The 22,240-nt window shown below is 40.9% G+C and overlaps 1 protein-coding gene across 2 annotated transcripts in view; it reads right to left on the bottom strand.

Annotated features, from left to right (window-relative positions):
- The window catches only part of nhsl2 (NHS-like 2), a 161,506-nt gene that overhangs the window by 5,831 nt on the left and 133,435 nt on the right, over positions 1-22,240 (bottom strand). For both annotated transcript variants that reach the window (XM_067579881.1, XM_067579882.1), the window contains exons 4-9: positions 17,104-17,353; positions 6,079-6,264; positions 3,336-4,470; positions 1,969-3,145; positions 1,575-1,884; positions 394-511 (exon numbers count right to left, since the gene is read on the bottom strand). In XM_067579881.1, coding sequence (XP_067435982.1) covers positions 394-511; positions 1,575-1,884; positions 1,969-3,145; positions 3,336-4,470; positions 6,079-6,264; positions 17,104-17,353 — 3,176 coding nt within the window. The remainder of the gene's footprint in view (positions 1-393; positions 512-1,574; positions 1,885-1,968; positions 3,146-3,335; positions 4,471-6,078; positions 6,265-17,103; positions 17,354-22,240) is intronic.

Here is a 22,240-nt window from a genome sequence, read left to right as displayed (position 1 = left end):
ACGAACACTTGTTGCTTAGAGACTAGCTTTCTTGTGATTCTGCGTGTGCTTGGATCCATATGTGTGTGGGAAAAAAGGACAAAATAAGAGCCGCTGGTCGTGCAGTAACCCACAGTACATGTAGCCGTTGCTAGGGAACCTTATGCTCTGTCCGCCTCACACCTTTTCAAAAAGACAATGTGCCTTTCGTCACACACTCTGGGTTATAATAAGCTGGCAGGCAAGCCTTGTATTTGCTGAGACCATTTGGGCTGTGAGAATAAGTTTTTACCGTCACAACAGACAATTTTATCCTTTCCAAAGGCCTTTTGAGGAAATGTAACTGCAGTAATATAATAGATCTGTCTGTATGTCTGATATATGAATTGGATATATGCTTGTGTGGGGTCATACCTGTGTATAATAGTGAACAGGTCCTCAGTGGTGTGTGTTGTAGGCGTGGTGGCCAACAAGTCATCATCTGTTTCCTCAGCGATGTGGAGTACCATCTTCTCACTAGCTGATGAGTCATCTGAAAAAGACATTATATCTGTAAATGCCTGCTGGCTTTGCTGTATTGTCATCTTACCCATGCCAATATTCATAATACATGAGAATGTATTATGAATAATGCAATTAAGCTAAATTTGATTCGGTTATATACAGAATCAGCTAATAATCAGATAATGATGACACATGTCATCTTCAGTGTTACAAACAGTATGAGCCACTGTGTGTTTTGATTTGGTCCAATTTTAGCACAATTGGGCTTGATTTGCTTCAAACCATGAGAAATCTCCTCTGGCAGAATCAGGAGGTTGTGCATCAAAAACGGCAGGGAAGGACCGTAATCAAATGTAGCAGCTCTGACAGGCTATCATTATACGCTAGCATATAAAATGATTTTAAAAAAGCTTAATAGTTCCAAAGCTTCTGCCAAACTTAGACTACGATCAAATGACTTTAGACGGAGTATATTTTATTAACATTGCTCTATAGCAGCAAAAACAACACTCAGAATGGGTTTTCTTTCTGGATCTCACCGTACATGGCTTCTAAATACACAACCACGCTTTGAAAATGATCACTAATGTGTATTGTTTAGCTACTATATCGTAGACAGACACACTGCAACACTACAAAATGGCATCAAAATGAACCAAGTCTGCTAGCTGGCAGTATTGGTTTTAGTTTCTATGGACATTTTGATCCTTTTATTTAACAGTGAAATTGGGTTTTCATTGAAATCCAATGAAACTGTTCCAAGCTGCTGCAGCTGCTGTCCAAGCCAGAAACATTTCAAAATGACCTTTCAAGCCTGCAAGAGTAAGTATGATTTTTAAAACATAGATTTTCATCTGGTTATTCCTTTTAAATTATTCTTAAGCTTTTTTAATGTCTTTTAAATTGGTAAGGTTGGCGTTACAGTGAAATTGTATGGACTTTGGTTAAATGTTTTTCTGTTTCAAGAGACAAAATGCTTACAAAAGGCAAATCACGTCTGATGCAAACAAAGGATCCGACTTAATCTCAACACACCATGTGACCCTATTCTGTACAAATCTCTGAAAGCATCTCAATGAACAGGGTCTCACCTGCCCCGATCCCAGTGCTGGTCATCTTCTCTTCCAGCTCTGTGAGGGAGGAATCCTGGAGAGATGACTGAAGTGATGACTCTTTTGAACTGTCTTCATCTGTTCCAAAATGATTCTCATCTTGCTCTGGCATTTCAGGGACATTAGGAGTAGTAGGAATATCTTCTGGTGGGAAAGCTCCAACAGGAGACCGAAGTCCAACAGGGCTGTCGGTCTGCGGTGTCTGACGGTCTGTGCTGCCGTTGGTTGAGGAATGGACCGATGAGGGAAGAAGCAAGACGTTCGGCTTCTTGGGGACTGGGGGTGGAACCTGAAAGGAATAAGAGAGTTTTTTTAGTATCAGTATCAGTATCACCTTCAATATCAAGCACTTTTTGGGCAATGTCTTCCTTACCTTGGGTTTCTTTTTGTCTGACAGCTCTGCCAGACAGGAGATTGTCATCCTTGAGGGGAGTGTCTTGCTCTTGTCTTGGAGCTCTGGGACCTCCTGGTTACTGCAGGGAGAGGGGAGTGAGCCTCCATCTGCAGGCCCAAGCTCGATCTCTGGGTCAGCGTCAAACTCAGGCTCCAACACTGGGTCTTCCAGGAGAGGCTGGGGGTCTGGGAGAGGAGGGAGATCAAAGAGGGACTGGGGGTGAGGGAGGAACTGATGATCATAGGAAGTTTGTGGGGTGATAGTCGAATTTAAATCCGGGGGCACTGAGGGACTTGTAGGAGTTTGCGGCAGAGGCTTTTTGGGTTTGGGTTTTTTCATGACTTTGTAAATGTTACCCAGGGGCACTGGCCGTTCTGTAGGTGAGGCAGGAGGTGAGTCGAGTGCAAGGGGGGAAGTGGATGAGGGGGAAGGAGACTTCAGGAGGAGATTTAGGGGCCGCTTGGGCAAGGGGGGCTTAACAGCGACAGGTGGCTTGGGTTTTGGTAGAGTTGGTGGTGGGCTGGGGTCCTCGCCTAGGTCTTGGCCATGCTGTTCTTCTTCAATGGTGTCAGATGCCCCATCAGGGCAGTCCTCTAGGTCACCGCGAGAGACAGAGCGAAGCCGAATAGTCTTTAGCTCATTCTGGGTAACCACAGGTAACGCCTGTGAAGAGCTTGGGCTGATTTTTCCAGGTTTTGCCGCTGTGGAGGTGTCAGAATGTCGTCTGCTGGCCTTTTGCTTTGGCTTGATCGACGAAAGCTCCAGATGTGCATTCCCAGGCATTTCAAAGGACAATCTAGACCTCGCAGCAGGGTCCTTGGGTGATGGTAGCGATGATTTTCTTTCTGGGATCTTTGGGCGCATCTTACACCCTGACAATGTCCCCATTGTCCCCACTGTCCCTGGTCCTGCCACATGACTGAGTGGAACAGTTGGGGTTGGAGTCTCTGATTGACTGGAATAACCACTTGACGGGGACATAAGTCCTGGGGGTTTGAAAGGTGAAGAGGCCTTGACATCAGTTTCCATGGAGAGCTGTGAGGGCGATGTAGCTCTGGAGGTGGAGGGTGAGTCAAGCAGCGACTCTGAGCTGCCTCTGACTTTCATACATTCAATCACTGTGGTACCTGTTGCTGTACTGGAGCCTGAAAGAGACCTGGAGAAGAGATGAGAAGAGATAAGAAGAGAAGCAAAGAGAAGGGGAGGGAAGAAATGTAATTGCATTTCAAGTTTTTGCATAACAAACCTTCAGAATGCCTAATAAGTTGAATAAGGGCACAATTAGGCATTAAGTAATTCAACAGAGCAAATAAGCCCCAAACAACCAAGTGCAGTTTTTTCCTTACCTGTAGGGGTCATTGTTCTTCCACTCCCCCAGCTGCCAGTGAGTGGGGAAGGTCAGCTCTGTCTCTCCCTCCCTCTCTGGTGCCTGCACCTCCAGGCTTGGAGGTCCATCACTGCCTCCCTGGCCCAGCTCCCCCTCACGAACACTAGGTTTAGAGGAGCAGGATGAGCTGGGTAGGAGGAAATCAGGCTGGAAGTCTGGGAAGTGATCCCTGGGGATGTGCAGGCTCTTTGGCCGGCCATCTCGGTAAAGACTGCCTTCGTGGTGGATCCTCCCCTCGGCTTCTCCGAGGTTCTTCATTAGAGAGACACTCCTCACAGGAGGCGGTGGCTTGCGCTTGGATTTCTTAAGTGAGATGGAGCGTGAACGCAGGCGCAAGCGGCCTTCTGTGCTGTAGTCTGAAGCTGTGACGGAGATTGTGTCGGTGGTACTTGCACTGTCTTCTGAGCTCCCTCTCGGGTAGAGGAGGGCATAGTTCTCACCCATACCCAGGAAGTGATGATGTTGCTGTTGGTGGTCTGTTATCGGCATAACATTCCCATTCCCTGTGGATGTGATGTCTGGCTGGCCTATTCCACCTTCTGTAAAACAGAAGGAACCAGAATCTGTGGGCGTAGAAAGGGAACGCTCCCGGAACTTGAAGGCGTTCGCTGCTGCTATGGATCGTGCTGACCTCTCCCTTCCTCTCCCTGTCTCCCCATATCCCCCTCCTCCTCCATCTCCTCCTCCGCCTCCTCCTCTCCCTCCATCTGCTGCAGCTCCTTCTGTTTCACTTCGCTTCTCCATCATGGCTGCTGCCAGCGAAATCCCCGGCATGTTATTCCCTCTTCTCCCAGAGTGGTCTGACACGGACATGAATGAACTGGAGTGTGAGCTCACCGACTGTCCTGAGCCCACTAACATCACCCCGTCCTGCGTCCCTCCTCCTGCGTTACCGATAATGCTGTGCTGTTTGGGCGGAACTGCCGGACCTTTGTTCATGTTGTAATTGTAAGGCTCGTTCCATGCTCCGGGAGAAAAGGTGGAGCCTTTAGGTCCATTCCAGGAAGGGGAGGGTGTGTTGGAGCACAGCAACCCAGAGTGGTCCATGGTTCCTGGGTGAAGTTGGTCCGGGGTGCGATGCTCCAAACTGTTATCTGTGTAGGAGAAGGTGAAGGAGGAGAATTAATACAACTTATCTTATCCAAACAAGCTCATGAGACAAGACCCTAGCGAATTCAATTCAACTCTAGGATACTTCAGAAGCAGTTAAGTTCTTTCAATATACTATGTATTCTCTGGTTGCCTACTAACCTACTTCTTTCAGTGTTTATGTGCTTTTTGAAAGGAAAATATCTCATTAACTTACACTTACAAACACAGAAAAAGTGGTGGATTTTTTAACTGCAAGCATACACTTTATTTAAAAAACAATGGTCTGGTAATAGATATTCGTCAGGGATTATACAAGGAAAAGGAATATTTCATTTTATTTACTACAAGATGTGACGACTCCTGATCCTGTCTTGACTTATATACACATTTGAATTAATTATATACCTTTCTGACCCGTTTGTGATTGGTTGTTGCAGGCTGTGAATCTAGCATGAAGATGCTGCTTACAGTATTTGTGTGTTTAATACCTGAAAAGCCTGTTACCAAAATATTTTTTTCTTTTCATTTTCGTGCTGACAGTTTGCTATGGTTCACAACTTTTTCATTAAATTCCTTTCATTTCATTGTCCTATGCACATACATACATATAATACAGGTGTGTATTGGACTATGTACTCATTTGGGAACCATAAAAAAGTTTCCACTTTAGTCTGTAGTGAATAAGATTCGATTAAGGTTATAAACTGTTTGGACAAGGTTACAGGCATGGAAATAACAGGATTAGTACAATCTTAAAGTTAAGAATGAGTCTCAATACAAAATGATTTGACATCATTTTTTTTAAAATGCAAGGTTTAGATGGTCTGCTTTTTCTCGCCTGTCTGCAATTAAGGCCTTATTCAGGTTAAACTGTTTACAGAAACCCTTCATACCCTACAATTGAGTATCCCTGTTGCAGTGAATAAACCAATTAGGCATGAAAAGATCCTGGCTGCCGGCAACACCGTCCTTCACCGAGCAAAACAGATTACGGCTAACACAGGGGAAAGAAATGATTAACCCAACAATAATCTCTGTGATGTTCTTTGTTAAATTCAAAAATTTGGTTGCAAAAAAATGAACAATTAAGATGTTTTCCTGCCTCAGTGAGCCCTTTAAAATAGGATTAAACCAAGGACCCAGGTTAATCGCCAAGCTACATTTAAGAGAATTGACACAAAAAGGAAAAAAAAAAAAAAAAAAAACAGAAAATGATCCAAAAATGAAATGAAATCTATGATCTTTTCACCTTTGTGTCGCATTAGTAGACACATAAAAAAAGTTAGCTACCTTCTCCCAAACTATCAAATTATGTCGATTTCTCCAAAAAGCCTGTGCAGTAAAATGTGTTTCTGCAGCCAAAAAGAAAGTTCAAGGTTTCTAATGATGCCAGGAGAGTTTCAGCTGACATTGGGATGAGTTTTTAACGAGTAGAAAAATATCATTTTGAGATGTCCTGTTCTTTTCTTCTTCCTCTTTCTTATATTTGGCTGAAGGCAATGCTCAGTTTATGTGAGCAGTAAGAAGAACACAAGAAAAAATCGAAGCAAGGTAAGAGTTTCTTTAGCTAGTGCTTCACTTAATGGTTTCTCCGTCACACAGACACACACCTGCAGGTAAGGTTGTGTCGAGGTCAGAGTGTGTCTTCCTCAGGGGCAGGTTCTGGTGGGGGGTGTCGGTGATAGGCTCCAGGGAGCGGGGCTGGTGGGGGTAGGGCTCCCCTGGAGAGGGGGATGGGGACGGGGAGTGCTGCAGGAGGTCAACACCGTGGAATTTCCCTCCGCCTCCTACTTCACCTGGAGGAGAAAGACAGGAGCAAGAGGGGTCAGTGTGGCCAATTTTACTTAACACGCAGTAAATTCAATAAAACACTAAATCCAATCATGTTGTTGACATGGCAATAAAGTATTAGATTATGACTCTTGAGAGATAGAGATGTGTGTCACCTGATTTGAAGTCATTTTTAAATGGTTGCAACAAACTCACATCTTTTAAGACAAATATGATTTACTGTTTTAATTTAACTCAACATGTTTACTCAGCTGCTCTCAGTAAAGTTAAAATGTATTTTTAGTGAAAGATCAGCCAAAATAGAACCTGTCAAACATAAGTAAAGTAACTGAAAAATACATTGTAAATCGTGGCTGTGCATTATGGATGAGCACAGTTTCTAAATTTTGCAGCAATGACTGTTAAAAAGGCGTAAGAGCAAAAGCAGACACGAAAGAACACAACATACAAACAACAGCTGTAGTTGTATGACCCATTTTAATACCTGCATGACATCAATGTGATTGATGATTACTGTGGAATTGGTTACATAAAGCTTTACCGAAAGCTCAACAAGGAAGATCTTTTCCCTTGATTGTTGATGACCATTAAATTGATGCTTGAACAGCCTTGCTTTCTTTTCTTTATTTCAATATAAACCCTCACATTTATGTTTTATATTTACTGTCGCCTCGTTTTAATGCGTCATGACTTACAGCAGATGCCGCTGAGAAACCCGCTGTTCTGTTGTACTTCCTGTCCTTCTGATGTCTAGTCTGGGCAGACAGTAATCCAATGAGTCATCGGTGGCAGCAGGTACCTACTTGATTACTTCTATGACATGCGGCACAGTCTCTCACCCATCTGCATAACTCATTCAGGCATCGATTAAACCATCGGGCTTGTTTTATAGCGACAGTCGCATCAGATGCAGTCTACTGGTAAAAATTTATCTCCTACAACCAAAAGGATGCTATTCAATGAAGTTGTGTTTTCTGCAGTGAGTGAAGACTAGGATGTTAAATCAGAGAGACGGATAAAACACACACAAACACACACACACACAGAATGAATGAGGCAAAACAGCATGAATCAAATGAAGCTGAATCGATGAAAAAGTGTACAGGCATTACGCAAGCGGAGCCAAAACAAACCGAGTTAAAGGAACAATAAAGTATTTATTGTACAACCGCACTGACATTGATGGGTCTCGGTGAGGCCTCAAAATAAAGATCTCCTGCTTTTTTGTTTCCTCGTGAATCCAGCTTTGTGTTTTGCTGCTTGTTTTTCAGACTATAATACAAATGCGATGATGAATAAAAAAACCAGAAAACAGTCTGCGGCTTCATGTTTATTCTTCCCCCGTCTACCTGTTGGTTTGTCTGGCTTCTTGTCGCCTGTCGAGGGGTTTGCAGTTACAGATGACTCCACCTTCCATTTTGTGTCTAGTTGTGTCCCTGTTGAATTATGAATGTTTGAACTGTCTGAGAGACCAAAGTGTGAGTGTTCAAGTGTTCCCTGCATGAAATATTACAAGTAGAAATGACTAATTAAGCTAAATGATGACACATATTTCAGACTAAAGCTCAGAGACGCAAAGGTTGAGATACAAAATCTTGAGTTTTGTTACATCACATCTTCTTATTCTGCTGTGTATTGACTTTAAACACCAAATCCAGAAAATTTTTACCCCTATAGAGAAAGTCTTTACCGATTTACACCAAGAGTGCAACCTTTAGATGAAAACTGGTTGCAATCCTCTCATAACTCAATACAATTTAACACAATATCGACAAATTTTATAACCTCTAAAAGCACAACAAAGAGCTGTTATACAATGTCATTCTTTGTCACTGAGAAAGCTGTTTTTTCACTGCTCTCTAAGAGCAGGTATTTTTCCCTTTTGTAGCTGATGAAAACTATCTGTGGGAAAATCATTGATTGAGGGATGATAGTTCATGATAATGTTACTACAACTTTCCAAAAATATGTCAAGGTGTTGTCTTAAAGGGGACGTATCATGCGCATTTCCAGGTTTATATTTCCATTCTGGGGCTCTACTGGAATATCTTTGCATGATTTAAAGTTCAAAAAACTACTTATTTATCTTATAATGGCCCTTTGTGCAGCCTTTCAGTTCAGCCTCTGCTTGAAACAGGCTGTTTTAGCTCCTGTCTCTTTAAGGCCCCCCTCCTGATAAGCCCACTCTGTTCTGATTGGTTCCTACGTAAAGAAGGAGGCTACTTAAGCAAACAGCAGTGGTCGGATTTCACTTCTTTTTCTCGTTCTTTACTCAAAATGGAAAATTCTCAAATACATCTGTACATATTGGAGCCAGAATCCAAAGTGAAATATGCAAATGGATGAAGAAGTAGTTGTAACTTTGCACATGAAGCGTCCAGAGCAGGTTGAAGCCCTGGCTTTTGACTTGCAGGCAGCATTTTTACATACGTTCACCTCAAGTTTTGGATCTTTGACTGTGTTTAACATAGACATCCAACATAATAAAAGAAAATCACAAAAAGCATGATATGTCCCCTTTAACACTGCAAAAACTATGGCAGATTTGCAGTGATAAAGCCCAGAAAATAAAGTTTGAAATCTAGAAATTCGTGGAATCACTGATTTAATGATCAAACCATCAGTCTTGGCTGATGTATCATCATCATTTAATGTTACCTGGAAGAAAAAAAAAACCCTGCTGCCTGCTTCACTCGTTGACTACCTGTTTGTTTTTCCACCTGCATTTTTTTTATATCTCTCTATCTTTCCAGCAGATTCTTTACCTCGGTCATTCATCCTGTGTCTGTTTCCAGCAATTTATCTATTTAGCTCATTCGCTGAGTGTCATTCAATGGCCGCGCTCCTCTGTGCATGAATAAATAAGAGTGTTTGGGCTGAAACATCTACAGCCATCCAACAGAGACTAAGGTATGACTCAGCCATTTAGCTGGCTAAATATGACCTCCTTTCTGGCTCATCCAATCACCCATTTCCTGCTGGTCTGACAGCCTCTTGAATCCTGGTTTCATCCGGGTAAAGTGATAATTTTGCAGGCTACAGTATTGGGCAGAAAACTTGTAAAAAAAATCACACATGCACGCAGTCAAATTTACTGTCTGTCTGTATGTCTGTCTTTCAAAGGCGCCCTCATTCTCGATCGGCCTTGTCTCTCGCCGAGCTGCTGCTCAGAGGTTGGGAGTCTTTGTGTTGCTCCTGCAGCCATAAATAATAGACACTATTTCAACTATCAGCAGCCTTCACCAGAGAGACAAGATGATGATTCATTCATCATAATGTCTCTTCAGTATGGCCCTGGCTTCACTGATTTGCAGCCTACTGTGAGCCTTCAGGCAGTTTTTTTTTTTTTTTTAAAGTGGATGAGGTGGTCTTTGTTGTTAGGGACCCTGCCTTGACACACAGGCTTTGATTTACAAATGTGTTATTGACAAGTTTTTAGATGTCAAAATACTATACAATCTTCCAACCTTAGTAGCTACAAAATGACATTTAAGTGGTTGTGCATTCAGGGAAAATATTAATTTATGAACATCTCTACTTCTGCTTTTCTTCTCCTGAATGAGATCCCAACTTCAGGTCGACGGTTCGCTTTGACCTTGGGAACCGCAGTTGGCAAAGGATGAATGATGCTGATGAAGACGGTGTGACATGGTCAAAATCTCAGGATTAAGAGAGTTAGAGGACCTTGATGAACAGTCAACCTTAAATCTTAGCCAGAATGAGCAACATAAGAGAAGCATAGAGCTACTGAAAACCATGACCAACATCTGAAGTTCAATGACAACTGAGCGAACTACATCCGCTAATGAAGGCTGTGTGATGATTAAAAGCTCCAGAACAAGCGAGTAAGTGCACCTTGAGTGGAGACTGTCCTATTTCAACAGCTCAACTTATCAACACCTACTCACAATTAAAAACCGTTGCTTTTTGCTCGTTTGAGCCGGATCCAATTAGAAATGAATTCATAATCGCAGCCCGGTCTTTGATTCATCTCAGCACTCAAACGGCACGACGTGGAGCCAACAGGATTCGTCGCAGTTCTGGAAAGTCCTGCCCCATGTGGGGTTCCCGGGCTGCTCCAGGTAAACTGAGAGGATTAGACCGTCTGCAGCTGAGCAGCATGAATACCTGTCTGTTTCTCAGCTAAACTCCACGTTTACAAGCTTGTGTGTCTCCCTCTTTGACTCCCCGCATACGACATTCAGAACTGCATTGACGGGACGCCTCGTTTATTATCTAACTTGGTCTTTTTTTGGCTGTAAATGACCCTGTTTACCTGCCTTTTTGCACAATTAATGACAAAATTTGCACGCTCAAAGAGGACGTAACACTTTCACACTGACTCCAAACTACAAATGTATTTAAATAGACAACATTTACATAACAAACAGGTCAAAATAATTAGGTTTTTTACAGTACATGTGATATGTTCGCCTATATCTGACTATATTCCTGTTTAACTGCTTGTCCTGGCGATGTCACAAGCTGCTTGTGTTCCAGTTACTTCTACATTCGAAGGAAACTCATTTGGTTGCACAGAGCCTCTCGAAATTTTAATTAAATGCCTGTAAAGTTAAAAATAAAATCATGAAATGCAAAAAGAATGGTGCAAACTCAGAGCCAGAGTAGACTTATACTTCAGTGTAATGAATAAATCTCCAATAAGCCAGATCAATGGGATAAAAATAGAAAACTGAAAAGAATATATATACAGTAGATTGATAAATTTCTTACCCTGTCAGTCTGTCTGTCTGCCTACAGCCTGTCTGTCTCTTCCTGCTCTGCATTCATATTTTCACTGCCTGCGGTACCTCGGTCATTCATGAAAATTTTGCCGGAGCGAGATGTGCAGGGATGGAGAGACGGAAGGAGGAAGAGGAAAGGAAACTGGGAGGAGGGAACGGTGACAAAATGTTCTCTCATTACCCTCCATTCATTATTCTTTCATCCTGTATCCCTCCAACCTCCTTTTCTCTCCATCTGTCTTTCCTCAAATTGCATTCTCTCTCTCTTTCTCCTTCTCCACCGTTCCCTCCTTCAACGGCTTCAGCTTCCACTCTCACTCACTTCTTCTTTCTCTTTTCCTTCGCTCGCTGATGTTCTTTTTTTTTTTTCCTCTTTTTATTAGGGAAGAGAGAGGAAGAGCGGCTGGTTACCATGGCAACAGTAAGCTGGCTGCAAGTTACCTGTTCGCTGGTTTTTTACAGAGAAAACAGAGAGCGAAAGAACAAGAGATGGAGTGGAAGAGGAGTGGGTGTCACGGTAACAAGCCGAATGAAGACGTCATTTTTATATTTTATAGTTTTCTTACTGTCAACAAACCCCATGAAAAAACCAACAATGAATCAATTCCTACTAACAAGTATCGTCTGTGTATCCAAAGCCTGATATCTTATTCCTCTGTGTCATCCACTGATGTCTAAAGACACACACTGACACCTTCATCAGATCTTTTTGAATGGAGAAAGACTCCGACAGAGAGTGTTGCATAATGGTTGTTGTGTAGCCGTCATCTTGCTAAGCTAACGAGTGTCTCAAAGTCTATTTACAGTGAGTCTGTTAGAGTTACACTAAAACTGTTTACGTAGCTCAGTTTAACCTGCAGGAGTTTATGAAGGGTAACGTGTTTTTTTATGCGAAAAGAGGAAATAAATTTAGTCCAAAGTGACATCTTTACTGCTGAAACAGCCGCCAATTACCGCTGTCACAGATGACAAGAAGCTAAAAAACAAAAAAACAGACAGTCAACAGAAAAATGCTAACTGTCTGGGAAAATCATTTTGACCGCTTCCAAGATCCTGCCTGTGACTCTTCAGTGATGTGTCCTCAAAAAGCCTTTTTCCAAAAAACAGTCTTATAATCAAGGTCGCCATATATTTGGATCACTACGGCAACTATTTGGGATCCGTTTTTAAAGATAAACGTGTTCAGCATGAGCCAACGGGCTGATGATGTTAGTGCCATAGACGGGGAAGTCGGGAATTATTGAGGGAAGGTCTAAAACATTGTTGGTTTTGGTCTTTAAATTGTATTTGTTGACAGTAAGAAAAACAGAATAACACCAACCTTATCCTCTCTCTCCCTCTCCACTAACAATCTCTCTGCCTCTCTCTTCCCTCTTCCTCTCTCGCTGTTTTTTATCTTTTTCTCTCCGAAGGAAGTGGATACCCACCAAGTATAACGCCACAGGCGTGCATCATTATACCTGACCTTCTAACTCCTAAACACAGTTGGTGAGGAGGTGAGCGAAGGAGAGTGAGAGAGAGAGAGAGAGAGAGAGAGGGGGAGAAAAAGACACAGAGATATTTAACTATAGATGGATATGCGTGAGAAGGAGGGGAGAGGCACCCAGTGACGAAGCAGTTGCTATGCCAAAAACCAGGAGGACCACACACACACATACACACACATACATGCACAGTAACACACACACACAAACACACACACACATACATGCACAGTAACACACGCATGCACGCACACAAAGTAAACAAGGCTTGGTGGAGACGAGTGGAAGCAGGAGTGTCAGAACGATGTTGCTGAGGATGACCACAGCATACTAACAGCTCTGACAGTATATACACACACACACACATACACACACACACACACACAAAGACAACACACACAAGCAAAGCTGACCGCCAGAGATGGTCGAGGGCGATAACGAATGTGATCATAAGAAGAAAATGTTTTTGATGTCAAATCTTGTTTCTGCAGCATTTTTTCCCCTTTAAATCTCAAACTTGAGTCGAGTGGGAATCTGTGTGTGTGTGTGTGATTCTGTGTGTGTGTGTGTGTGTGTGTGAAAGTACTGCATGTCATCCGCTGTAAACTGTGAGTTATGACTTCTGGCATAAATATGCAAAATGTTTAACGAGGAAACCTGCATGCGGAGAACAAAATGCTTTTCCTACTGAAAGAATGTCTCGCTGTTTTGAAAAATCTCAGCATCTGTTGTCTTTCTGCATCCTCCCTTAAATGTTTCTCCATGACTGAAGTGCTGTGGAACCATTTTAATACAGTGTACGTACAGTATATACAGAGACTGTAATGTGTACTCTGCAATGCAATCTGGGAGATGACTGATTCTGCCTTTACATTAGAGATGCTTTGTCACCTGAGAAAAGCGCCGAGTACATCTGACAATACACACCTTTGTTTGAAAACGTCTTCAAACATAAAGTATGAATCACTTGAGGGAGAAGTGAAGATTTGATGTTTATTTTTTCCTGCTCTTAAAGTAGAAATGGGTAGACAATAGTGAAGTTTCTAAGATTGCAAATCAGCGCCGAGGGACAGCCGACGCATTTATGTGATCTTGATTACATTTAGGAAGGTAGCTGATGGTCTCACGCAGAGTAAAATACACCGACTGCAGAAGTAGAAGCAGCTTGAATTCCTGAATGGCTCTTATTTACTGGGTTCAACTGTGAAATCATGCAAACAATTTCTCTACAGTGAGTCAAGTTTTCGGTTTAAGTTGAAATGACATAACCAAAACCTGAACCCTGACTCATTTTTTTAGATTGTCTGACCCTAACAACCCGTTTAAATCTTTGCCTTAACCTTGATCAAGATAGATTTAATTGATTAAACTAATCATTACCGAACTGTGACAGGAGATAATCAGCTAACAAGAAGTGCCTTCTGCCATGCTAGAAGCTCTGTGAGGCTTGAGTTTAGCAGGACTCGTTTACCGTGGTCTTAGTTTGGCATGTTAGCATGCTAACGTTTGCTAATTAGCACTAACTAGAAGTATTTATCAAAAATGTATTATTGGAATATTAATACCAATTTAATATACATGTAAGCAGCATTTCAACATTAAGTTAAACTCAACCTACTGCCATGCTAGAAGCTCTGTGAGGCTGGAGTTTAGCAGGACTCGTTTACCTTGGTCTTAGTTTGGCATGTTAGCATGCTAACGTTTGCTAATTAGCACTAACTGGAAGTATTTATCAAAAATATATTATTGGAATATTAATACTGATTTAATATACATGTAAGCAGCATTTCAACATTAAGTTAATCTTAACAGTTTATACTGTTGGGTAGTCTAATCTATAATGATGCTATTTTATAGTTATTTTCATAAAGATGATCACAAGTTTTATGTATAAAATATTGATCTAAAAGTAACTAGCTGTGAAATAAATGTAATGGAGTAAAAATTCCCCTCTCAAATGTAGTGGAGTATAAGTAGAAAGTAGCATAAAATGGAAATACTGAAGTGAAGTACAAGTACCCCAAAATTGTACTTAAGTAAAGTACTCGAGTAAATGTACTTGGTTATATTACACCACTGCATGAGGACCAGCGTTCACATATAGGAGGTTATTGCTGATGCCAAAATCAGAGTTACAGAAATGAACACAAGGGAACAAGTTGCATTAGATGCATTCATGTTTCTAATCATATTTAATGATGGACTGATTGACTGTTTAATGGTTATAGAAGGAAAGTGATACTGGGTTATGCATAGAAAGTCACTTGTATTTTAGTGTCTACCAGTTCTACAACAAACCAGTGACTGCAGCGAAGTCAAAGTCAACTTATACTGATTTGACCCTCAAAGAGAAAAAAATATTCATCATTATTTTGCATTTCCCTTCCCTCTAATTCCCTGTGACTCTCACTTTTACAGCTGACACACTTGGGAAAAGCTAATCCTCAGGAGAAAAACACAGAACGTCATTGAAGGAAAATGTTTTCAGCATCGGATATTTATTCTCTGAGGCGTAAAGCGTACAGAACAAAGTCACCAGGGTTTTTCTTTTACTACGGTGAACCAACGACTGTAATGAGATAAAAACAAGATTACGCCTTCCATATATCCTATCTGTGTTTACAGATTACACAAGTGAGACAACCAGAGCCATCTAACAGCTGATTAATTTCCAATAGGGTCTCATGTTGGGCGTTAATCTATTTAATTTTGGATTATTTGTCTGTGAACTTTCACACTGAGGTTATTAATTACAATAAAACCAAGTAATGCTTTCAGACATCTGGTTAGAGCCAACACCCAACTAACATGCATCTCACCTCACCTCCTGACATCCCACTATAATTAACCTCAATCCAACCCTTCTTCAGTTTCACTCCTACTCACTCCGCTGATCATGTGACCTTTTGAACAGGGCTGCAATGAACGATTATTATCATTATGGGTCATTTTATTGCTTATCTTACGATTGATTGAGTCAGAGCTGCAACAATTAGCCGATTAATTGATTGTCAGGAAATTAATCTGCAACTATTTTAATAATCATTTAAACATTTCATTGCTAAAATATTAAGATTTGCTGTTGCCCAAATGACACATTTCTCTTGCTACATCTGACAGTTGTTTTAAGACTTGAAAAACTGACAAAACAAGCAAACTAAAGACATCACCGTGGCCTCTGAGAAATCTTGAACACCATTTTTTCACTATTTTTCAACATTTCATAGACTAAACAATTAATCGGCTAATCGAGAAATCAACTGACAGATTAATCGATAATGAAAATAATCATTATTTGCAGCCCTAGACAGATAGTCTTTCATATTAAATGTCACATAATGATAAGCTCCCAGAGTGCAGGGCAACAGTCCAAAACCCAGAGATATTTAATTTACAATGACATAAGACAGGGAACAGCAGAAAATCATCATATTTGAGAGGTTCAAACCCACTAAATTAATTACTTAATCAAGCACTTATCAAGATTATTGCTGATTAATTCTCTTTCAATCAACTAATCAATTCAGCACTTTTTTTGGAATACCATCATTTGAGACACTTTGAGCTGACGAGGCTACTTGAGAATATGATAATCTTTCACTTTGATTAAATAATCACTTCACAGGCCGGATGCCAGTAGCCTCAGTTTACATCATACGCGGCCCCCGTTAAATACAGCACACTCATCTTTCTTACCGCGATGGCTCGGATCAATCTGGCCAAAGCGATGAAGCAGACATGAATTCCTCCTGTCTCACTCCAAAGACTTCTAGGAAATATTAGGCTATCTACATTCATTTTGCCCAGAACGCATATTTTCATGCACGCTACAAGTAGCTCTACCTCCATCACTCCAGGAAAACGTCCTGGAGCTTCTGGAGGTACTTTTACATCAGCACCTTCTGAATATGCCCTTCATCAAGATCATTTGTACTTTGTATACAACCATCCAATTCATTTGAAAAGAGAATGAATTTAAGCTTAACCGCTTAACATCCACCCTTTTTATAGGATTTTCGCCTATTTGGCATACCCAAATGGAAAAAGCCTATAACAGAAGAACTGTAAGGCCACGATGCGTGTATTAGGCTTCATTTGACAAGTGACATCTTCTAGTTTCTGGAAATGTGCTTGTTTAGCATGTGGCTAAAACTTAAACAAAGCTAAATTAGTTCAAATAAGGCTCAAAAAAGTGTTTTTGGTCCTTGTTTATCATGAGTCATATTTGAGTAACAATAATTAGGACATGCTTTATGCCAGAACTAACACTGTATACCTTCTACATCTTGTCAATCTGTATAAAATTCCAGACCTCGAGGCCTAACCTTATGGGAGCTAGGGAGTTTTTAGTTTGTGGTGTCACTGTTGTAATCCGAACCTTTCCAATCATCTCCAATTGGCCAAATTGTGCCAACTGCTTTGACTCATTACTGTGTGATGCTACCACTTACAACTGGCTTACGCGGGTCGCCGGTGACCCGGTGGATGTTAAAAGGTTAAATCTGGTGTAGAGACAACCAGTATGAACAGCAATTACACCCTAAAAAGCATCACCTTGATTAAGTACCCTCTTCCTCTGAATGATACCCCGTATGTTCTCAGAGTTTAATCTTACCTGTGACGTCGAGCGGTATGAAGTGACCCGGCGCGCGTCTGCCCAGGTGCCAGCGGGGTTTCTCTGCGACAGGCGGTCCGGTGGTAGCAGAAGTGGCGGTGCTGCTGCTGCTGTTGTTACTACTCCAGCCCAACGGGGGGCGATCTGAGCCGCAGGGGGACGGGGACGGGGAGGGAGACGGGTCGGTCACAGACCTCAGTCCGAACACTGAGGAGGTGGTCTCATCATCGTAGAGCTGTTTGGACGCCGGCTAGAAGAAGAAGAGGAGATCGGTTGTGTTAGAAGTGGTGGGCAGTCTGATCCAGCAGGGTTTAGAGAGACTAAGAGGTTGTGAGATTCCCAACATGCATGTATCTGTCCTGCTGATGTGTCCTTGAGCAAGACAAGTTTCTTTATCCAACTGTAACAATAAATGTGACCATAAAAGTCATGTTTTTTAGAAGGTTTGACAAATGAGCACTAGTTTTAAAGTGGACGTAAAACACATTTTAAGGTCTTATTAGGTCTAATTATATTTATATTCTACTGGAATATCTTTGCATGATTTACAGTTCAAAAAAACGTATTTATCTTAAACTGGTCCTTTATGCAGCCCCTCAGTTCTGCCTCTGTCTGAAACAGGCTGTTTTAGCTCCTGTCTCTTTAAGGCCCGCCTCCCGATGAATCCACTCTGTTCTGATTGGTTAGCTTCCAGAGGCTGCGTGTCGGCAGACTTCCGGCGGCTCAGGAGGCTACGTAAAGAAACAGTAGTAGTAGGATCTCACTTCTTTTTCTTGTTCTTAACTCGAAATATACACCTCTCAAACACATCGACGAGGTGAACATGGAACAATCTTAGCTACAAAGGCTACCAACAGGCGGCTGTTTGTGATGTCATCACAAGGAGGAAGTAGAAGTAACATTTTTTTTTGTTTTTTGACTTGCAGGTACCATTTTTAAATATGTTCAAATAAGTTTTGTTGACCTGAAGTTTTGACTCTGCAGTTCGTTCCTCTCTGTGATTTAAGTGTCTTTCAGCTCATTGTTTTGGTTTTAAAGTCTTACTATTTTAGTCGATTCTCACCACTCATATGAATCATATGAAAAGCAACAGCAGGTAGGTGTTAGCAGAAAAAAAAGCTCCGATAAATGCACTGTACTGCCTGCCCTGCACCAAACAGCACACAAACAAAGTTCGTGACTAGCTGGTGAGCATTTAGCAGCTAAAGAGCCAGATATTTTTCACAAGAACTGGTGGAGAACAAAAACAGAGCTTAAAAGAAGAGTGAAGATCAGACTTACAGTCATCAGGGGAACATAAACATGATACCAAATTAATGCTAATGTTGCAGGCTTAAAGAAAAAGAAGTGAGAACTTTGTATGTATGTATTCACACAGTAAGATTCAAGAGAATGAGGGTGAATATTGCTGTACAGACTGTCCTTTTGTATATAAAGTGTACTGTAACAGTGGGATTTCCTGAGAAAAAAAAAAGCATTGAAATTGAGATTCGTCATGCATGTGGTCCATCTTTACTGTAGTCTGACCTCTTTCCTCTCAGTGATATCTCTGCTCTGATTGTACTGTACTTTCAATATCTTTTCAAAGTTATTTTTTTCCCATTTCATGCTTAAGCCATTTTGAAACATTGACAGTAGTTTTTTTTTAGTTATTGGCACAAACTCACAAAAGCAAAAATAAACTCTAAAATCAATTAAAGTGAAAATCAATACAACTTTGAAAACCTAGAGGAGGCTAGACAGTCGGCAGAGGTCATCTACTGCGTTTCAAGCTACTTTAATGCCAGTAATAGGACAGAGGGGAAGATTGGTGAAGTAGATAAGAAATGGGGAGTGGAAGACAGAGAGAGATTTAGAGAGAGAGAAAAAAAAAACAGATAAATAAAGAAAACACGCAACAAATAAGCTCATATATGACTCATCTTCAGCTGTCTTGAGGTTGGCAGAGAGTAAAAGAAACAGGTGAGATGTGAGTTAAAATGCTCAGGTGATTATTTACACTTTCATAGCCGTGGCTTGAAGGACAGAAGAAACCGAGGAAAGAGCAAGTGAAAAGAGAGGGCAGGAAGATGAGAAATATATGTTTGGATCTGATTAGCCGGCGGGGACAGAGGCTGACAAGTAGCAGAGACATTGTTGTCTCAGTTGCTGGCATCAGCAGGAAGGTGTAATCCCAGCTGGGAGGGAACTAGCATCTGTCAGCTGCCTCCTATTAAATCTACAATATCCACGGTTGCCGCCCTTAAGCAAGGCACTGAAACGCACACACTGCTCCGGGGCTGCTGCAATGCAGGAACTCCTCCTCTCTGAGTGGGGAAGCATGTTTTTCTACTGTCAGATGGATACGCAGAAGTTTAAGTCATCTTGTGGTGGAATCTGCCAAATTCTAATTGAAATTAGCCCAAACAGAGAGGAAGGCATTAGCTTAACGGAGCTATTTAACAGCTTGCTGAAGGAGCAGTGTGCCGATATGCAGGAAACGTGCAGCCGTCTTGCAGTAGAATCGCCGTAGGAGTCAGTTCAGGGGAAATAGCCTGACAACTATTTGCAGCAGGGGCAGAGCAAGGAAAGAAAGTGGAAATAGAGAAGGGCTAGGTGCAAAGAATGAGCCTGTTTCAACCATACGTCACCTGAAAATCCATGTTTACATCCTCTCTTACCTTCAAAACCCTCCCCCCGTGTCCCTATTTGCATGAGCAGGCTAACACATAGCACCGATTTTTCATTCGCTAGTTTCCGTTCTGATCAAGATTTAGTGATATTTCCATCTGGAAGAAGCTCAATCATTTGGTCTTTGTTTATAGAAGCCTGCTGAGAGAGTGAATGGATGATGACTAATTCTAACAAATCTGAAAGATGGTGGGTGGAATATGTTGTGCAGTAGGTTTTTTTTTTTTTTTTGGATAATTCCACTTAAAGGCGTGATAACAAAAGCAACGAGACATTTTGTCACAACACAACTTCAGCTCAGACAGTATTGATGACACTGAAATAGTAATTAGTTCATTTTATTGTTGCTGAGACAAATGATGCTTCTGTGTTATTACAGGACTGATTATAGGTTGAAATTACTCTTTATAAAGAAGGCAGGAATACGACAAAATGATTGAAATCAATACCCACAAATCCACATATATATATAATGATATGACAAATGTATCACATCTAAAATAATCAAACTTATATTTAATGTGAGTAATTGTGTTTACCTGTTCTACAACTTTTTTTGTGAAAGTCAAAACATGGAAGTATTGAATTGTGGTTCAGCCCTGTCGTCCAACACAATTATATATTAGATGTAATCACACCAACAGCTGTTTTCAATGCAGCTGCCCTTGTAAGGTTCTCCAGTTTTACTATTATATGATCAATGTTTGTGATACAAAAAAAAAAAAAATCTAATCAGATCAAAGTCTGATCTGCTGCATGAGAGACTTTAGATCAGAAAAGAGGACAAATAAATGATTCGGTAACGTGATACCTTCATTATTTTCCAAAATACCAAAATGGAGAGATTCATTTTACCGTCAAATTTAATCAGAAATGATCTCTGAAAGATGAAAGATTATAATTTCACTGTATGTGAAGGACAAAAACAAAAAGAGGTGACATGATGTAAATGAAGTAAAAGTGGCGACTAAGTTTAGAAATAAACTATAAAGGAGAAATAAAGACCGGAGGAGAGTGAAACTAAGAGTAAAAAGAGCAGAAAGAGGAGATCGGAGCGAGTTTACCGAGAATTTGAAATCCTGCTGTTAAAGGAGAAAAGTGGAAAAGATAAGTGAGGTGGACGCTGTGTGTGTTTAGCTGGAGGAAGTCAGCTCTCATGGTTTCTAGACTTAAAAATCTCCAATTACAGTCTTTTAACTTTCTTCTTCTTACTTTTGTTTAAAGTGCTGTTACACCTTAAAGGGGTATCAACATCTTTTTACAGGTATGTAAAAAAAAAAAAGAAAAGAAAAGTAAAAGAAGTATAAAGCCTTTTGTGGCTCCAGAGGGAGACATGTGAACTCTGATATTTTACCTCGAGTGATGTCACTCGACAAAAATCTGCAGGTGTTAGAAAGAAGTTAGAGAGAAGTGACCTGTGTAACCAGCGTATCACACCTAAATCTGTCCAGTCGAGTGAACTGAGTCGAGTTGCGTTGTGGGTAATGTAGGTTTTGACAAAAAAGTTAAAACCATCCATCATGAGTTTAACAATGTTTTATAAGAGTGCAACGCTAAACCAGTAGAGTTATCTTTTAATTGTCATTCCTGTGTTTGCATGACAGCTAGATGCTTTGAGTTGGGTTAACAGGAAAAAAATCTACAGTAATTCCTGTAATTCCTGTATTTTTGCATTGTCCTCCTTTGTTATTCGATTTTAAAAACCTTTGCACAGGAGAGGTGGAAATAATTGTGTGTTTACTTGTAAACGAGGTTTGTCTCTGTATGAAACACACACCTAACTCATTTGGACTTTCAGACTTTTCAGTTTGATCCGAACCAAAATTACAGGTGTGAAACTTTCCCCACTAAGGTCCGGACCAAACAGCCAAACCATGGTCCAACCGAACCATGGTTCTGTTGGTTTCTAGTGTTTCAGACCAATTACAAGAAGTTCCAGCAGGCAGAAAGAGGAAAAAAGAGCTGCGGTAGCACATGGGGAGAGGAGGATTTTTTTAATTTAAATGCAGTCAGACGACATTATAAAGTCAGCTGGATTCATAAAACTCTTTCCAGGTGTTTTAGGAGAGGATAAGAGAGAGAGAGAGGATATGAGAGGACAAGAGAGCAATTCCACCTGAAGATAAAGTAATGAAATAATAATATTATTATTATAGTGGCAATGAAATGAATCTGTTCTTTCATTTTTCTCCATTAAATTCAAACAGCGATAGAAGACTACCCGCTGAATTGACAACACGCCTACGTCAGACACACGCCCGTCTACAAACCAATCAATGTCAAGTATATGGAGACGCAGCCCACATAGGTGATGATGACGAGATGAAGGTATGTCATGTAAAGTATCACATAAATGCAATGTGAAACCAGAACTAACCAGATAAAAAACATATTATGTAACAAAAACATGAACCTTGGTTCAGAGTTTTAGGTGTGAAAAGTGTGAAGGAACCTTCTGATTGAATAA

The sequence above is a fragment of the Thunnus thynnus genome, chromosome 22 (genome assembly GCF_963924715.1).
Source record: "Thunnus thynnus chromosome 22, fThuThy2.1, whole genome shotgun sequence".
NCBI classification, from domain to species: domain Eukaryota; kingdom Metazoa; phylum Chordata; class Actinopteri; order Scombriformes; family Scombridae; genus Thunnus; species Thunnus thynnus.
This window is presented reverse-complemented; position numbering and strand designations above follow the sequence as displayed.